Consider the following 19618-nt stretch of genomic DNA (forward strand, 5'->3'; position numbering starts at 1 on the left):
CTGTATCATGTAGTTCAGTGAAATTGAATAAAAGAAATGACATTAAAATCAATATTAGTGAGCCACTTTGTGGAATATGTACAAACAAAATTTTGGCAAGAAATTAAAGAATATTGTGATAATGTGAAAATGAGATCATAGAATCATTTTTATGATTTTAAAACATAAGCTGAATAAAACATTTAAAATGTAGGTTATTTCATTTAATTATACTAAGATAAAACCCTGCTTCAAAAAATGTGAATTAAAATTCAATAAATAGTTATTGAGCATCTATAGTATAGAAGGCTGTGTACTGAGGATTGTATAACTACAGGTCTCTGCCATGTAAGAATTTATATGTCAGTATTAAATCACTAAGAATGATAACTGCCATTATTGTGACCGTTCTACATAAAGTTAATCTAGATACTTTAGTGTCTTTCACCTCATTCTCATCTCATAATAACTGAGGTAAGCCATATCATTTTGACGATGAGGAAATTGAAGTTTGAGGAGGTTAGATAACTTGCCCAAAGTTACGTGATCACAAAATGATGAACCTAGGATTTGCACCCAGGTCTGTGTCTCTAAAGCTTTAAAATTGCTATTGCTATTTTATAGTATGTACTGGGGATGAAATGATAGCTTAAAATAGGGTCAGCATACTTTCTCTGTAAAGAGACAGATGGTAAATTTTTTAACTTTCAGGTCATATAATCTCTTTTGCAGCTACTCAGCTTTGCTGTTGTACAAAAGTAGCATGGGTAATATGTAAAGGAATGTCAGGGCCGTGTTCTGGTAAAACTTTATTTACAAAAACAGATGGTGGGTCAGATTTGTCTTGAGGGTGGCATTTTGCCAACCTCTGGTTTAAAACAGTAAATGTTTCCCTGGTACAAATCTTGAGAAATATGAATTTAGGTGTGAGGGCATATTTAGGCCTTGTGTAACTGAGTTTTACACATGTAAAAATTAACATATGTATTACACTATGTAAAAAAGTATATTTGTTTATCTTTGGAAACTCATGTATTAAAAACCAAGGACTGAACTAAGAGCTGTTATGATTGTGAATAGATACACCTTAAAATATAACTCAGATATTTTTTGTATTTTAATTCAGTTTAAAAACAGATAATTACGTTGCTGCTTCATGTCTCCCAATATAAATGTAGACATGTGACTTTTTTGGGCTTCAATCTTTGATTGTATATTGGCACATGTAGCCATGTAAGAGAAATGTGTTCCTTTGAAGTTTATTTTTTAATGGAGATTGAAAGAAGTCACAGGTGGATTTATAGAATCGCTCTCCTGCTAATGTTTATAATACTCTGTTTAGAATGTACACTGTATTAACATATAGAGTGATAAGAGGCATTCACACTGCAATAAAATGGAAATAATAATAGCTTGGTGATTTGGGCCCTGGATTTTTTTTTTTTTTTTTGAGAGACAGTTTTGCTCCGTCACCTAGGCTAGAGTGCAGTGGCACCACCTTAACTCACTGAAGCCTCGACCTCCTGGGCCCAGGCTGTCATTCCACCTCAGCCTCCCAAGTAGCTAGGCCCACAGGCATGCACCACCACGTTTGGCTAATTAAAATATATATATATATATATATATATATATATATATATGTATATGGAGACAGGGTCTCCATATGTTGTCCAGGTTAGACTTGAACTCCTGGGCTCAAGGGATTCTCCCACCTTGTCCTCCCAGATTGCTGGAATTACAGGAGTGAGCCAGCGTGCTCAGCCAGGATTTTTTTTTTTAAAGCATTTTTATTAAGACAAGATGCCTGTCATACTTAAGGTCTGATTCTTTTCTTTAGTCTCTTTGTTGATTGATAGAATTGAAAATAACGTTTTGGTTGGTCAGATGCAATTGGATTGGGTGTTTATTGATGAGTGTTTATTGGACTGTTACTTAGGATATGCCTCATTCTAAATGTTAGTTCTTATGCCTAGGATAATGTTGTCTGTCTGTCTCCAAAACTGGCACAAAGCCTGGGAAATATGAACCAGATTTGTGTGTGTATTCGAGTAACCAGTGCCATTCACCTCATTGATCCAAACACCCTACAAGGTAAATTCTGGAAATGATTTGCCTTGACAATTTTGTTCTGTATGACAAACAATAATAATTCGTGTTGTTAATTTTTCAAGCATTCTTGCTAATATTGTTTTGAAGGGTTAGTTAAAATTTGTGCTATTGTTTAATACAAAACATTGTGGAATTTGCAAGCTTTGATTAGTTACTTTTGTATTTTTTATTTAAAGAAACAATTCTGTTAATTTTTACATATTTACTGGTTTATTCCATTAATTTTTACTGAAATTGACTTTTTTTTTTTTTTTGAGATAGAGTCTGGCTCTATCGCCCAGGCTGGTGTGCAGTGGCGCAATCTCAGCTCACTGCAACCTCCGCCTCCCAGGTTCAAGCTATTCTCCTGCTGCAGCTTCCCAAGTAGCTGGGATTACAGGTGCCTGCCACCATGCCCAGCTAATTTTTGTATTTTTAGTAGAGACGGGGTTTCACTGTGTTGGCCAGACTGGTCTTGAACTCCTGACCTCGTGATCTGCCCGCCTCGGCCTCCCAAGGTACTGGGATTACAAGCGTGAGCCACCATGTCCAGCCTGAAATTGACTTATTTACCTCATTTAATTTTTGTGACTATTTACTTAAGTCCATTGCCAAAATTTGGTGTCTAGCAGTTATTTTAAATTTTGGAACATTTGGCTTTTTGTGGCCCATTGGAACATTTAGTTTAAATATGAATTTTAACCAATTTTGTTATTACTGTAGATCATTTTTTAACATTGTCTATAGAATAAATTATTTTTTAAGGAAGACCACATTTTGGTAGGTATCTTAGTATTTGGATGTATCTTCTGCTTGATCTTTTTCATGTATTTTCTGTAATATGTTTCCTTTATACAAAAAGTGAGTTTATTTTGATATTTTTCAAAGTCATTCATTATCTTTATCAGTTAGGATTCATAAGTTAAAGATCTGTTAGCAATATTGGGATGGACATTCTTTACCTATCTGGTAGAACTAGGCTTTATTTCCCATAAACTAAGCAGCTAAGATGACAGATACGTTTCTAAAATAAAGTGCCAGCACGTGAAACAGCTGTACCACTGATTGGCTCTGATCTTACTTAAGAGGCACTTAGCCCTGTGGCATTCTGGTTATAGTAACTATTTAAGATATGTTTGACATCTAATATATTTTTCTTGTGCTTTGAGAAGTTTGGGATTGGTTTATAGGAGTAATTGATGACCCTAAGGAGTGAGTTGACACTAGTTCTGTTGACCTGCCACTTCCCAGTTGGTATCTACCAGTTTCTTCTTAGTTAATACATTTGATAACTGAAATATATAATTTTTCTTATGTTTTTGTGTTCTATCCTTATTTTTAGTGGCAGATATTGATGGGAGCACTTTCTGGAGTCACCCTTTCAATAGTTTATGTCATCCCAAACAGCTAGAGGAGTTTATTGTGATGGAATGCAGCATAGTCCGAGATATAAAACGTGCTGCAGGTGCTGGAATGATATCAAAAAAGGTAAGCTACATCCTGCTTGCCAGTGTATTTTTTTTTCCCCTCAGTTATTATTGTTTCAGTCCCTCTTTTAAAAAAAATTTGTTGGTGTTTCCACAGTATGGAATCCAAACTTAGCACCACATTAGGAAAAAAATTCTTTTTTTTTAATCTTTTTAATATGTGGTCATTGTGGAAATTATTAGACTTAGACTGTTCAGTTAATTTATTCTCTTTTGTGTAGGAAAAATCTTTTAAATGTTTACTCCATTATATTTAAAAAAGGCATTTCTTTGCTTTATTTTTATAGAGGAGGACCTTTATTTTTGTAGTGGTTATCTTGACTTTTAAAAAGTCATCACCAAATACTAAATACTTCAGTGTGCATCTCTCACACACGGGAATATTTTTCTACATAATGAAAATGTTGTTACCATACCTATAAAACATATAGTCTACACAGTATTCTGCTCTTATCCATGGGGATACATTCCAAGATGCCCAGTGGATTTTTGAAACAACCCACAATAGTACCAAACTCTATGTATATTGTTTTTTCCTATACATACATACCTATGATAGAGTTTAATTTATAAATTAGGCACAGTAAGAGATTAACAATAATTAATAAAATAGACCAATTATAATAATATACTGTAATAAAAGTTGTGTGAATGTAGTCTCTTTCTTAAAGTTATCTAATTCTACTCCACCAACCTGTTTTTGGATAGCGATTAACTGTGGGCAGATGAAACCTTTGAAAGGGAAACTGTGGATAAGGGGGGGATTACTGTGTTCAGATTTCCTCATTTGTCCCAAAAGTGTCTTTTATGCCTTGTTCAAACAGGTATTCAATTGGAGACCACTCATTAAATGGGAATATTATACCTTTTTAGTCTTTTATTTAATAATAGTCCCCTTCTTTTTTCTTTTATTGGTTATGATACCAACTTCCTTAGACAACTAGTGCATTTATCTTGTAGAATACTCCACCTTCTAAATCTATCTAATTGTTTCCTCATGATGCCATTTAACTAGCTTCTTAATTCATTGTGTTTCCTCTAAACTGGAAAGTTGATCTAAAGGCTTGGTTACATTTAGGTTAAATTTTTCTTGCCAGAATATTTCAGAGATGATGCCATGTACTTTTTATTACATCAAGAGACAAGTAATGTCTGACTGTTTCACTTGTTAACATAGTGATAGTCAGATTCCTCCATTGTAATGTTATGATTTTTTTTCCTTCTGACCAGCAAGCAATCTGTGGCTTAATACTATAATAATATGCAAGTATTGAGTTCCTGTTACCTCTTTTTTTTTCTGGCTTTAGCATCTGTTGATAATTCTTGCCCATAAATTAATTATTTTATTCAGGGTTACAAAATGGTGAATTTTCTATTTCTATTCTACATTTACTAGCTGTCATTCTTAAAGAAGAGCTTTTCATTATTAACTAGGGGTTATGTAGCTTTCCTGAAATGCTCGCCTGCATACATTCTTTTAATTAATTAATTAATTTTAGACATGATCTTGCCGTGTTGTTTGGGCTGGAGTGCGGTATGGCTTCATAGCTCACTGCAGCCTCAAACTCCTGGGCTCAAGTGATCCTCCTGCCTCAGCCTCCTGAGTAGCTGGGACCACAAGTATGTGCCACCATGCCCAGCTAATTTTTAAATTTCTTTGTAGAGATGGGGTCTCCATGTTACTCAGGCTGGTCTCGAACTCCTGAGCTCAAGCAATCCTCCTGCCTTGGCCTCCCAAAGTGTTGGGATTACAAGCGTGAGCCACCTCCCCTGGCCTATGCATAAATTATTAATTCTTTTAGCAAATATTTTTAGAGTAAAGAGTTGATCTAGGAATCATTTCCAGTGGTGAAAATTAGCTTACATGTACAGGTGGTTCTCTCTTTGTGATTATCATTGTGATCTCCTGAAGTATAAGTATTGTATATTTACTGTATTTTCTTTTGTTTTCTTCTTTTCTCCTCCTCTCCCTTCATTTCTTTTCCTTTTTTTTTTTTTTTTTTAAAGAGACAAGGTCTCACTCTGTCTCTCAGAGCTGGAGTTCAATGGTATGATCATAGGTTACTGGAACCTTGAGGTTGTGTGCTCCAGTGATCTTACCACCTCAGCATGCTGCCACACCTGTCTCATTTCTATTTTTTAATTTTTTGTAGAGTCAATCTCACTGTTTTTTCAGGCTTGTCTCAAACGATCCTACTGCCTCCCTTATAGGAATGAGCATGAGTGCCTGCCCTTTCTTTTTTTTTAAATCCTCATATTGCCCTAAATTTATTCAATGGGAGCCCCTTCAGAATGGTTCCTATGTTGTTTTGACGTGACTCTCCTGGTCTTTGAAAGCATCCTTGATTTCTGGTGCAACACAGCATTCAGGTGTTCCAGAATCACATGTATAGTTTATAACCCATATCTGAAATCAAATGTTTCTTCAAAGATGAAAGTCTGGCTTCTTTTACTGTGAAATAGTATCTAGAGACTCCCAGGGTACCCTTGTGTGTGTGTGTGTGTGTGTGTGTGTGTGTGTGTGTGTGTGTGCTAATAATGCTTCTTGAGACAAAAATAACTTGTGATAATTTGGGAAAAATCAATGGAAATGGAAGACAGATGACATTCTACATTTTATTTATAAATTAAGGTAATGTACTTAGGGCAAACTTTTCATTTATAATAAATGTAGAGTATCATTTCCCCTCAGGCAGTTATAAAACCAGATACTATATTTTCTTGGTTTTTAAAAAATAGCTAGAAGAGGTTAATAAATTTCTTACAAGCAGAAGTCTAATAGCTAGAAAGTAAATCCTGTTAAATAAAATGTAGTCTCCCTGTTAATTGACTTTTCTTTTGCAGTTCTTAAGTTTGGGACTTGTCTTTTATTTCAGTTTCTCCTTCTGCTCTATTTCTTTTCATTTTTTTCATTTCTTTTTCTTTGACCAACTGCAATAAGAAACACTTGATTCTTTTCATAACTTTATTTTGAGATTCCTTAATTTTATTTATAACTCTTAATATTTTGCTCTCGATCTCACTTCAGTTGGTCTGTCTTTGTTAAAGGTGTTGGCATGTTAGAAAGGGAATTAATAGTTTTCTAGTTTAAAAATTGGGATGTTGTTTCTGCTATATATATATTATATATAGCAGATGTACTATATTATATATAGCAGATGTAGAGAATGATTGTAGTCTACACTAGTAGATACTTTAAAAATTAATTTGATAAAGATTTGGCCTCTCTAGTGGTTTACTACCAGGATTTCTAGGCTGTTTTGTCTGAACCCTGATTTTCTGAACCCTTGTGTCAAGCAAGAGTTTGCTTGGAATACGTTCTTGCTTTAAGATTCCCCTACCTTTTTAGTTATTTTGTTCACTCTGCCTATGTTGGCTCATCTTCCTGTGAAAACATTTCTTTTGAAAATTCTACATATATATATTTTTAGGGACATTATTAATGTTTTATAAAAGTCTTGAATAAAATCTTAGAAAAAGTCAGTGATTTATTTTTATGAATTGTTTGTGAGTCTTTCTATACTCATGATTCAGTAATTTGTTAATTTTGACAGTGTTTCATACATCAGAAAAATACAAAAAATTTTCTGTCTTTAAAAATTAGAAAACCAAAAATCAATATTGTATTTAACTTTTCTCTGAGATGCTTTTAGAGTTATGTTTAGATTATTGAAGAGTACATTTTCTTTCCTCTTAAGCATACCCTCGGGGAAGTCTGGGTACAGAAGACATCTGAAATGAATACAGATAAACAGTATTTTTGTCGTACTCATTTGGGACATCTTCTAAATCCCGGAGACCTGGTGTTAGGGTTTGTATTATTTCATATTTTAAACTGCCAATTAGGATTGCAAATTTTCTTTGGGAACCAGCAAAACTACCTAAAAATACTAACATTGTTTATTCTAAAAAGATCGAAGGGTTCTTAGGAGCCTTATAACTCATTTTATTGTTGATAACTAAATTAAACTGGGTTGGACAGAAGCCCATAGTTACTCCATTTTGGTTATAATCTTAAAGAGTAATTTGTTGTAAGATTTTGTTAATTGAGCCTTGAAGTTATATGGTTGTATCCATATTTAGAACTGCTTTTGCAGATTGGGTCTTTTTTATTGTGCAGTTGCTACTGCTCAGATAACTCACTTTTAAGATATGACAACTATATATATACAAAGGGCTTGTAAAGGCATAGATCAATTCTTTCTGAATCAGAGCTTTTCAGTGAGTGTGTGATTAAACCCTCAAATATTGCTTTTGCTTTTAGGATTTCAGTTTCTTTTACTACAGAATGAGGTTTTTTTTTGTTTGTTTGTTTGTTTAAAATAAATTAGAAGGAAGCAACTAATTGAATTCTAAAGTTGGAATGATACGTAAGTCTGTTTTGCTTTTACAAATGTATGGCAAGGTGGACAATAATTGATTATAAGTGAAACTCAGAGTTCCTTATTGTCTTTACCAGCATCTACAGAAGCATGTTCATTGTGTAATAAATGACAGAACTTTTAAAGTGGGAAGCATATTAAATGTTTGATTTTTAGGAAGTTTTAGGTGATATCCATAAAATAAAAAGTTACACACAAAGGGTAAATGGTCACTAAGTTTTTCATTGTTTACATTTCAGGTTTGATTTGGCCAACTGTAACTTAAATGATGAGCATGTCAACAAAATGAACTCAGATAGAGTTCCAGATGTGGTAAGGCTTTAGATTTTTCCCTTTTTTCCTGTGTTAAAGAGGATGAATGTAACTCTTAGGGGTAAGAGGTAGGAGTTCACACTTTTGAAAATAACGAATCAATTTAGAGATTTCTGAAACTGCAGATAAGGTATAATAGCAAAATTTGTTTTTGGTTTTTTTTTAAAAGAAACAGGAGGCTGGGTGCAGTGGCTCAAGCCTGTAATCCCAGCACTTTGGGAGGCCTAGGCAGGTGGATCACCTGAGGTCGGGAGTTCGAGACCAGCCTGACCAACATGGAGAAACCCTGTCTCTATTCAAAATACAAAAAAATTAGCCAGGCGTGGTAGTGCAAGCTTGTAATCCCAGCTACTTGGGAGGCTGAGGTAGGAGAATTGCCTGAACTGAGGAGGTGGAGGTTGTGGTAAGCTGAGATTGTGCCGTTGCACTCCAGGCTGGGCAACAAGAACAAAACTCAGTCTCAAAAAAAAAAAAAAGAAATGGGAGTCTTGCTTTATTGACCAGGCTTGTGTGCAGTGTCATGATCACTCACTGCAGCTCAAAATTCTGAGCTCAAGTAATCCTCCCACCTCAGCCTCCTGAGTAGCTGAGACTACAGGCACATGCCACCACTCCCAGCTAATGTTTAAAACACGTTTTGTAGAGACGGGGTCTTGTTATGTTGCTCAGGCTGGTCTCGAACTCCTGGCTTCAAGTGATCCTCCCACCTCAGCCTCTCAAGTAGCTGGGATTACAGATGTCACCTATCATGCCTGGCTTCATTTTAAATAATTTTTCTTGGTGGGGTAAATCCAAGATTTATTGTGATTGTTTGTTCCTTTTCTAATCACATTTTCATTCTCGATCAAAATACCTGATATTATCTGTAGAGCAAAAATAAATTTAGCCGGGTGCGGTGGCTCATGCCTGTAATCCTAGCACTCTGGGAGGCTGAGGTGGGTGGATTGCTTGAGCTCAGGAGTTCGAGACCAGCCTGGAAAACACAGTGAAACCCCATCTTTACTAAAATACAAAAAATTAGCCGGGCATGGTGGCATGCACCTGTAGTCCCAGCTACTTAGGAGGCTGAGGCAGGAGAATTGCTTGAACCTGGGAAGTGGAGGTTGCAGTGAGCCAAGATCATGCCACTGCATTCCAGCCTGGGTGACAGAGCGAGATTCCGTCTCCAAAATATAAATAAATAAATTTGCAGCTAAAAATGATGACATTTAGCATTTTTTCAGGTTCATTTTTATTAGGCTCACTTCGTTTCACATACATTGTTCAGTTAAGAAGGCATTTAGAGTTAAGGCTGTTATTCAAAGCTGAATAAAATATCAGTGAAAAATAATCTTCACAGTATCAAGCCTTGGAAAAAAACTATTAATTCTGAAAAATCTGTTAAGTTCTAACATGATGAGGTTAAGAATCATGAGAAACTGAATGAAATTAGTGTGAAAGACCTTGTCTTCTATACTTGCTTAATCTTTTAGAATAAACATTGATTTCTTTAGCAGTGAGCAAAAAAAATAGAGCCATGACAAATCAAGGACTCCGACCACCTGCCCAGTTGTACTTTTATTAGTTGATAAATTAGGAATTAACAGCGTGGTTGGAGTGTAAGTCTAAATAGGTATTTCTAACAAGGTCATAAGAGGAGATCATGGCAATCTTACAATATTTTGTATTTTGTAAAATTATTTTCATTCTATAATTTATTAAACAAGCGTTCTAAGATACATTGTTGTGAAAGTTATATATAGTTCTGTAAATGCTTATTGGTGGGTATAAGAGAAAAAAAGTATCTACTTGTGATATTGAGAATGATTTATATGAATGGTAGCTGAAAACTGAAGTTTGAGTTAAAAGAAAACTACAGTTTTTGTTATTAAGAAAAACAGTATTCAGTCACTGAAAAATTTTAGCAAATTTTAACAATTGTACAAATAATGCTTGAATCCATTCTCATAAAAAGTTAAATACATGGAGAAAAATTTTAAAAGTCCTCTTGACACTGTCTCTCCATCCCTTCTCCTTTCTCCTGAGGTGTAACCAGTGTCATTAGTTTGGTCATTTTTTAGCTTTATTGAATTTTGTGGCCTCACTGTATAGTTCCCATTCTTTGTAACTTTACAAATATTTATCTTGCAGGTATTAATCAAGAAGAGCTATGACCGGACCAAACGTCAGCGTTGTAGAAACTGGAAATTGAAAGAGCTTGCAAGAGAGAGAGAAAACATGGATACAGATGATGAAAGGTCTCGCTTTTCTTTAAATCTCTTATGTTGTCTCAAAGGAAATCTTTATGATAAATACTTTTTATGTTGTAAAGAAATAGGCATCACACAATTGATCCTTGCACTCAATTATAATCTTGGATTCTTATCAAGGTATTAATGGAATCAGTATAAGATGATGTAAAGACATTTAACACAGATTTAGTAATTATTTCCTGGTTTATGACCTAATAATTGTAGTGTTAATGTAAACAATTCATTTGAAAAGTTAAAATATAGTCATACTTTGCTTAACAATGGGCATACCTTCTGAGAAATGCATCATTAGGTGATTTTGTTGTGTGAGCATCATAGAGTATGTGGCACATGACTTTATAATAAATAATTACATTATGAATATCACAAATAGCAGATGAGTACTTATGGCTTGAGATAAAAAGGAAACAGCTCATTGATGCCAAGTGTGTTATTCCTCAAATAATTTAAGCAGAAATGAAGACAGTGTTCTAAAACAGTTTATTGGATGATTCAAAAAGTGGCTTTAATGATGGTGAAGACACTGATGTCTAAAAAAACTGAGAGTTTATATAAAATTGTTTCATGAAATGTGAGTTGGAAACAGCAGTATGTCTACATAGTCCTTATAATGAAAGTCCTTAAATGAAGAAAATGTAACTATATTTTTGGTGATGAAATATTTAAATGTTTATTTAAAGGCAATACCAAGATTTTCTTGAAGATCTTGAAGAAGATGAGGCAATTAGAAAAAATGTCAACATTTACAGAGGTTGGTGTTCTAGGAGTGTTTAAGTCATTTGTTCTGTATATAAGTATAGTTCCTAGTATGAATATTTTGGTATCTTAAGCTTTGATTCTCATAAATGTCTTTAATTGTTTTTTCAACTACTCTAGTCACACTTCTACAAAAAAACTTGCAAAACAATAAATAAAACTTAACAAAATACTGTTTTGTATATTACAGTTAGTATTATTTGCATTCTAGCTTGATCCCTTAAGTTGCTCACTCCTATAGTGGTGGAAGTATATTCTTACAGTTACTCAGTTCATTTGTTCAGTGAATATAATTTGAATGACTGCTGTAAGAGACAAGAGCTTCTGATACAATATAGTTACATAATAATAATGATAAAGAAGGTAGATATTTGTATATTTTCAAATATAATACTTTGTATACATATAAATACTTTGTATTTATTTTATTCTCTTTGTATTTTTTTAGATTCAGCCATCCCTGTGGAAAGTGACACCGATGATGAAGGAGCACCTCGAATTAGTCTGGCTGAGATGCTTGAAGACCTTCATATTTCCCAAGATGCCACTGGTGAAGAAGGTGCATCAATGCTGACATAATGAGATGTTGTAGACTGTTTCCATACGTGGGCTTAAGAAGTTGGACAGAGTTACCTTAAGTGTCTCTACTATCTTTGCCTCCAGATTTCAAGAGGAGAAATTTAGTTTTAAACCTGAATAAACATGATTGTTTTCAGTGCTCACTCAAACCACTAAAAAAGATGGATAGCTTTGAGGTTTTAGATCAGGAAAGATTATGGAGAATGTAGTTGTTATTGATTTTTGGCAATTTTACATGTGGAATTTTATCACTGTGCTTTTTTATATGAGGCACTGTAGTATTTTCACATAGTATAGTACTCTGGATGTAAAAGCTCAAAAATTGTGATTCCTTGAACGTTCACTAAATCTTCAAGCAAAAACACATTTTTACATTATTTTTACGTTGATTATTTTAGTGAAAGACCATATGAAGAAGCATTTTTAATATTAACTTGTTACATACTTTGATCCACTTTACATCATTTTTATGTTGTTGAGGTAGGGAAATTAGGGTTCAGTTTATCACTGGACATTCAGGAGGCAAGTCAATCTTTTTTATTTCCTTATAAAATTAACTCTTCAAAAGCTGTTAAACAGAGAGTTATCTTAATTTTTATTGCAGTAGGAGGAAATATATTTAAAATATTTGTAGATTTATAGCAAATAGAGACTCGTTATTTAAAGGTTAAATAAAAATTTGTTCTTTTGTTGTTTTTGCCAGTTTAGGGCAGTAGCTGCTTTTGTCATAAATATCTTCCTACCACATCAAAAATGCTGCTTTTAAAATTTTTGTTTATAAATTGAGAAGGAATTTTCTCTCTATAAGTTTCTGTCATTGAACAGATCACCATCAAAAAGAATATTAGAATCCAGCATGAAGATAATGGCTAATAAAAATGAGGTACTTACTTTATAAAACCATTAATCAGATTTGAATGAGGAATGCTTCCCACATCCTTGTAAGAAAAACTGTGGCTTACGTTTTGAAGTATTCTGAGAATGAAGTATTACGATCCAATTTCTATAAGCAAGATCAGACTTGTTAAGTATGCCGCAAGTAAGAGCTAATTCATTCATTCCATGTGTGCCACTAAATAAAGAGATTGAGCAAGTGCCACTGTGTGGAACATTTTTCTTTTTTTTAATATCGGACTTTCCAATTTTGAAATTATGGATAAAGTCCTAAATTTTCTATAGTGGCTTCTTTTCTGTCTGCATATTTTGTTAAAATTGTGGATCTAAAAGCCATATCCTGTCTTTGGTGGTGGCCTAGTAGGAATGGCTTGTCCTAGTTCTTCAGAGGTAAGATTGACCAAAGCAAGTTCTCATTGGTGGTCTGTGTTTACATCTTCCATGTCAAGATATTTTAAAGCATGAAAATAAAGCCATTCTTGCCCTTTTTCGTGTGTTTGAAATGGTCGCATCGGTGTCATATTTACATGAGAAAGTATCTTACGCACTTTTCCAAAGTAGAATTGTTAATGTTATTTAAGTACTTTTATAATCTTCCCACTGAAAAATATAGTTTCCCACTAACCTTATTTAGTCTTACTCATTTATTTAGTCTTACTCATTTTGATGTTCTATTAAGTATTGAAACTTCTTGGTTGAAAGGCTGTGACAGGCAAACGAATGTAGCTAAGAGAAAAGCTGTCATCCAAGAGCTTGCACAAAGTTAAATAACCTTGATAAATCTACCATACTATATAGTAAGGTTCCCATACTCAAGAGTCTTGTGGGTCCCCCAGTATTCTTAATCATGTCCCAAAGTTGTTATGGCTTGGGAAGGCTGGTATTAATCAAATGCACAAGAACATGATTTATAACCAATTTATAAATATAATTTACAAGTCATTATGACCATTATTTTTTTGTAGCCAAATCTGCACCTGAAGCTGCTGATTTAGAGTCAGAAGTCACTGAGGGGCCAAGTGTGGTGGTTCACGCCTGTAATCCCAGCACTTTGGGAGGCTGAGGAGGGCAGATCACTTCAGGCCAGGAGTTCAAGACCAGCCTGGCCAACATAGTGAAACCCCGTCTCTACTAAAAATGCAAAAATTATCCGGGCGTGGTAGTGCACGCGTAGTCCCAGCTACTCGGGATGCTGAGGCAGGAGAATCACTTGAACCCAGGAGGCAGAGGTTGCAGTGAGTCGAGATCTGGCCACTGTACTCCAGCCTGGGCGACAGAGTGAGACTCTGTTCCCCCACTCCCCCAATAAAAAAAGTCTGATGAGCAAGAAAAGTTCAGGGGTAGAGTTGCTTGTGTAATTGAGATGTTTAACAGCATCAGGCTAATTCCTTGCCATAGTAGAACCCAGAAGCTCTGAGCTGTGTGCCAGGAGATGCCTCCCTGGTCAGTACTTAGTACCAGAGTTTTCCCTAGATTCTTTAATTTTAGTAAATGTGCTCACATTGAGTCAATCCTTACATAACTGGGTATGTTATTTCCAGCCCAAGGAATGTTTATTTTAAAAAATATTTTTAATTATCCATAATTTCAGACTTACAAAAATGTCGCAAGTATTCCCGGATACCATTTACCTAGATTTGCCAAATGTAAACAATTTGCCTCATTTACTTTCTTTCCCCTTCTCACTAATAATTTTTTCCTCAACATTTAAGAGTAAAATGCAGACATGATGCTTCTTTATCCTCTAAATATTTCAGCATTCCCCCCCGCTCAAAAAACAAGGAATTCTCGAATCACAGTGTAGTGATCACTATCAGAAAATTAACATTGACACAAAACTGTTATCTAATTGATAGGCCGTATTAAGATGTCAGTAATCTCAATAAAGTCCTTCATAAAAATAGTAAATCTAAGATTCTGTGTTGTATTAGGTTTTCATATCTCTTCAGTCTTCTTTAATCTGGACTAGTTCTGAGTGTAATGTTTTATGTAATTGACATTTTTGAAGAGTCCAAGCCAGTTGTTTTGTAGAGTGACCTCAATTTGGGTTTGTCTGATGTTTTCTCAAGATTAATTTTAGGTTATGTCCTTTTGGCAGGACTGTGCCAGGAGTGATGCCAAATTCTCAATGCATAGTATCAGGAAGCGTGTGCTGTTGATTAGTCCAGATGTTCCCAAACTTGGTTATTTGTTGGTTTTCTGTTGTAAGGAAGAGCTATCTCTTTTTTCATATATTTGCTTATTCAGTTGTTTTTCATGTCATTGTGGACTCTTGAATTTTTACTTTAATACAGTGGGATCTAGCCCTTTGCAATAGTTATTTTTACTTGATTTTTTAAAAATTTATTTTCAGTGTACAGTGAAATTTCTCTTTGATGTATAGATCTATGACTTTTAACACATAGATCATGTAATTACCACAGTCGAATTATAGAACAGTTCTATCACATCCACCCCAAAAAAATTCCATGTTTTTGTTTTGTTTTGTTTTGTTTTCAAATCCTCCCATCCCTAACCCCTGGCAACTTCTGATCTGTTTTCTAACTTCATAGTTTGCTTTGTCCAAAATATATAAATGAAATCATGCAGTATGTAGCCTTTTAAGTCTGGTTTCTTTCACTCAGCATGGTGCACTTTAGATTCATCTAAGGTGTTGTGTAAATCAAAGTGGGTTCCTTTTTGTTACTGAGTAATGCATTATCAATATCACAGTTTATTCATTCCTATGGTGAGGTATGTTTGAATTTCTAGTATTTGCTGATTAGTGGTAAAGCTGCTATGAACATTTCCATACAGCTTTTTATTTTACTTGGGTAAATAACCAGGAGTGAGATTGTTGCATCCTATATTTAACTTTGTAAAAACCTGTCAAACTATTTCCAAAGTGGCTTGTGCCATTGTGCTTTCCCACCAGCAGTGTATGAGATTTTCACTTACTCTGCATTCTTGTCATATTTTGATATTGTCAGTTTAAAAAAGCCATCTAGATAGGTGGATGGTGGTTTCTTTTTGTGATTTTAATTTGCCTTTCCCTAATGGCTAATAATACTGAACATCTTTTCATGTGCTTATTTGTTATGTATATCTTTTTATCAGTAAAACGGCTGTTCACATCTTTCATCTATTTTTAAGAATTGGGTTGTGTTTTAGTTGGGGTTGCTATAACAGAATACCATAGACTAGGTAGCTGAATAAAAAAGCAAACCTTCTTTTCACAGTTCTGGAGGCTAGGAAGTCAGATCAGGGTGCTAACTAGCATGGTCAGATTCTGGTGAGAGCCCTCTTCCTGGTTTGCACATACATGGCTGTCTTCTTGCCATCTTCTCACATAGCAGAGTGAGAGCTCTCTAGTATCTCTTACCTCTTCATAAGAGCACTCATCCCATCAATAAGGGCTCCACTTATGACCTAATTACCTCTTAAATGACCCACCTCCTAATGCCATCACATTAGGGATTAGGGTGTCAACAGATGAATTTTGGGGCACCATAAACATGCAGTCCATAGCAGGTTGGTGGTTTTCTTGTTTTTTATTTTGATGTTCGTATTGTTCCAGACTTGGCCAGTGGGTACCCCTCCAAGCTGGGGCTTACGTCCTTTGGACAGGTGCTTCTCTGTATTTGATCTTGTTCTTATGCTGATATAACTTTTTGGGCAGGATTTGAATTTTTCTTGTTCAGGCCCCACATATAATCTACTCTTAGCTTATTTTGCATCATGAGGAACCAATGTACTTAAAAATAGGGCAGTTTGAGTTGAGTCATCTGTGATTTAAGGAATCATGAAATGGCTTCATAAAAAAACACTGATGTCAGTGTTATGTATTCTCAGCTTATCAGTTCTGTCACATGTTGAAATAACTTGATCAGTGGGGTAGTGAGCCTTGATGACAGCAAGAAATCAGTCTAGGTATCTTTCTGTACTCAAAATAATGTGATAAGAAAATTGAATTTTAGTTGATTGACTTGATACATTTTGAAAACTGTGTTATTGTCTAGGGAAGAGACATGATTCAGGGTGACAAAACAAGATCTGTAATAATTAAAGGTTATTTGGAATAGGTTGGGCAGCAGTGGCTGTAGCAATGTTGCTTGTATTGTTTTATCTGATGGCAATTTTATTTTGTTTTTGTTGGAGTCAGCACTGCAGTGGTGCTTGTCACACATTTTCCTTCTGAAACAGTTTCATATAAATAAGGTCTTTATCACCTGCTTCACAGCATTTTTGTGAAGTACTTTAAGGTAAAATATGTACTAGAAATAGTTTATTAAGTGCTAGACAATTCTTGGGAGCTGTATGATGGAAATGAAAACGTTTTGGAATCAGCTTACCTGTCACTTATTAGCTATATGACTTAAACTTTCTGAACACCTATTTCTTCAGTTTGTTAAAAGGACATAATACTGTTGACTACATAAAGGATTGCTAAAATTCTTAGCATAGTCAGTATGCAACAAATTGTAATTCAATAGTATCTGCTTTCAAAATTTATAAACAGTTTTAGTGTTTAGTATTTAAACAAGTTGAGAAATGACTTGTTTCTTGTTGCATTTTGTATGCTTACACTTTTTAGAGCAGCATAGAGTCATAGAGTTTGTTCTAGAAAATTCATATGTTATAGGGAACCATAAAGACAAATGTAGAAATTACCCATAATCCTACCACAGGGATTCACTGTTAACATTTTGTCATTGTTAACATTTTGATACTTTTCTTTTTTAATAGGCTTTATTTTCTATTTAGTTTTACACTTAACAGAAAAATTAAGAAAACACTGCAGGGAGTTCCCATATACTCCATACCCAGTTTTCCCTATTAACATTTTATATCAGTATGATATAAAATATAATTATATGCTTGTTATAATGAGCCAATATTGATACATTATTACTAACTAAATAAAGTCCATATATTTAGAGTTCTTAGTTATTATCTAATTTTCTTTTCCAGGGCCCCATCCAGGGTACCACATTGCATTTAGTTGTCATGTTTCCTTGTGCTCCTCTTGGTAGTGGCAGTTTCTCAGATTTCCTTTGTTTTTGATGATCTTAACAGTTTCGAGGAATACTGCTCAGTTATTTTATAGGATGCCCTGCTATTGGAATTTGTCTGATGTTTTTCTCATGATAAGATTGGGGCTATAGGTTATTGGGAGAAAAACTGCAGAGGCAAAGTACCATTTTCATGACATAATTTCAGTGGTGCTTACTATCAATATGATTTCTCACTGTTGATGTTGATCTTGATCACCTGACTGAGGTAGAGTTTGTCAGGTTTCTCCACTGTAAAGTTACTCTTTTCCCCCTTTCCTTACTGTACACTTTGGAAGGAAGTCACTGCACAGCCCACGCCTAAGAGATAGTGAGTTACACTGCCCCTCCTTAAGCATGGGATATCTACGTAAATTATTTGGAATTCTCCTGGATGGGACATTTGTCTCTTTTTAATTTACTAATTATTTCAATCATGTTTGGCCATATGGAGTCATGAATACTTATTTTATACTTGGTGTTATAATCTGATACTATTTTAATTATTTTGTTCGAATTGTTCTAGCTTTGGCCATTGGGAGCTCTTTCAGTTGTCTCCTTTGGGTGTATGGTCCTTTGACAAACCCCCATCATTGTGTTATGGTGGGTGTGTGTTTGAGCATTTCCTTACATTCTGGTACTATAAGGTGTTACAGACTCATCTTATATATTTATTGCCCTAGAATTGGTCATTTTTTTCTAGGAGCTCTGGTTTTATTTATTGGAGACTGGTTTTAGAAACCAACATCTAGGTGCTAAGTATGCTTGCTGCTACTGAGGTCATTTCATTTAGTTCCTCTCAACTGACAGAGTAAAAAAAATGCTGTTTTACTAACCTATGTATTTATATATATTTATAAATACTTCTATATGTACCAAATCTATCTACACTAAAGTACACATGAAGTCATACTGATGTCTCCAATTATAATTAATTACTGCATGGGTCAGTCTAGCTTCCTGTCCTTGTTTATCTGTGAACTCCCATTCCAACAGTGTAAAACCTGATTTCCACCATCTGCCACCCATTTACTTAATTATTACATTCCAGTATACAAGTATAGTAGTACAAGAATTATTAATCTGCATCCTGTAAAAAATAACTTTGTTAACTACAGTAAATGTTTTATGTGCAGTTCCCTTTTGCCCTTAGTCTTTCAGACTGTACTCATTTCCAGAGTTATTTCGGTCAGCACCTTTAGTGCAATTGTTTCATATACTTGTAAAAGAGTTAGTCTTATCATAGTCTTCATTTCTTCCTGGGATCACCTGACCTCCTAAATGACTTTTTTAAATTTACTTTTTGTGTTGTAAATTTCTACAGTTTTGACAGATGGGTAATGTCTTGTATCTGCATTACAGTGTTAGAATTTTACCGCCCTAAAAATCACCTGTGTTTCCCCTATTCATCCTAAACCCTAAACTCTTAGCAACCACTAATCATTTTACTGTCTCTATAGTTTTGCCTTTTTCAGAATGTCATATAATTGGAATCATATAACATGTAGCTTTTCATACTGGGTTCTTTAACTTAGCAATGCATTTTTAATGTTGTATGTATTTTGTGGCTTGTTAGCTCATTTCTTTTTATTTGCTGAATTATATTCTATAGTATGGATGTACCACAGTTTGTTTATCCATTCATCTATTGAAAGACATCTTGAGTACTTCCAGCTGTTGGTGATTATGAATAAAGTTGCTATAAACATTCATGGTCAGGTTTTCCTGTGAACTTAGGTTTGAAAATCAATTGGATAAGCACCTAGAATCATGATTGCTGGATCTTATGGTAAGATTGTTTAGCTTTGGAAGACACTACCAAATTGTCTTCCAAAGTGGCTGTATCCTTTTGCATTACC

The 19618-nt window shown here is 34.5% G+C and overlaps 1 protein-coding gene across 3 annotated transcripts in view; it reads left to right on the forward strand.

Moving 5' to 3' along the window:
- Positions 1-13867, forward strand: part of NMD3 (NMD3 ribosome export adaptor) — a 35182-nt gene extending 21315 nt beyond the window's left edge. For 2 of the 3 annotated variants that reach the window (XM_003830618.5, XM_008956054.5), the window contains exons 10-16: positions 1953-2070; positions 3410-3555; positions 7253-7365; positions 8176-8248; positions 10379-10485; positions 11181-11251; positions 11705-13232. In XM_003830618.5, the coding sequence (XP_003830666.1) occupies positions 1953-2070; positions 3410-3555; positions 7253-7365; positions 8176-8248; positions 10379-10485; positions 11181-11251; positions 11705-11835 (759 nt within the window). In that variant the 3' untranslated portion in view covers positions 11836-13232. Of the gene's footprint in view, positions 1-1952; positions 2071-3409; positions 3556-7252; positions 7366-8175; positions 8249-10378; positions 10486-11180; positions 11252-11704; positions 13233-13694 lie in introns of those variants that run through there. The other variant, XM_034957680.3, reaches the window with a different exon arrangement.
- The last annotated feature ends 5751 nt before the right edge of the window (positions 13868-19618 follow it).

This window comes from Pan paniscus, chromosome 2 (genome assembly GCF_029289425.2).
Source record: "Pan paniscus chromosome 2, NHGRI_mPanPan1-v2.0_pri, whole genome shotgun sequence".
NCBI classification, from domain to species: domain Eukaryota; kingdom Metazoa; phylum Chordata; class Mammalia; order Primates; family Hominidae; genus Pan; species Pan paniscus.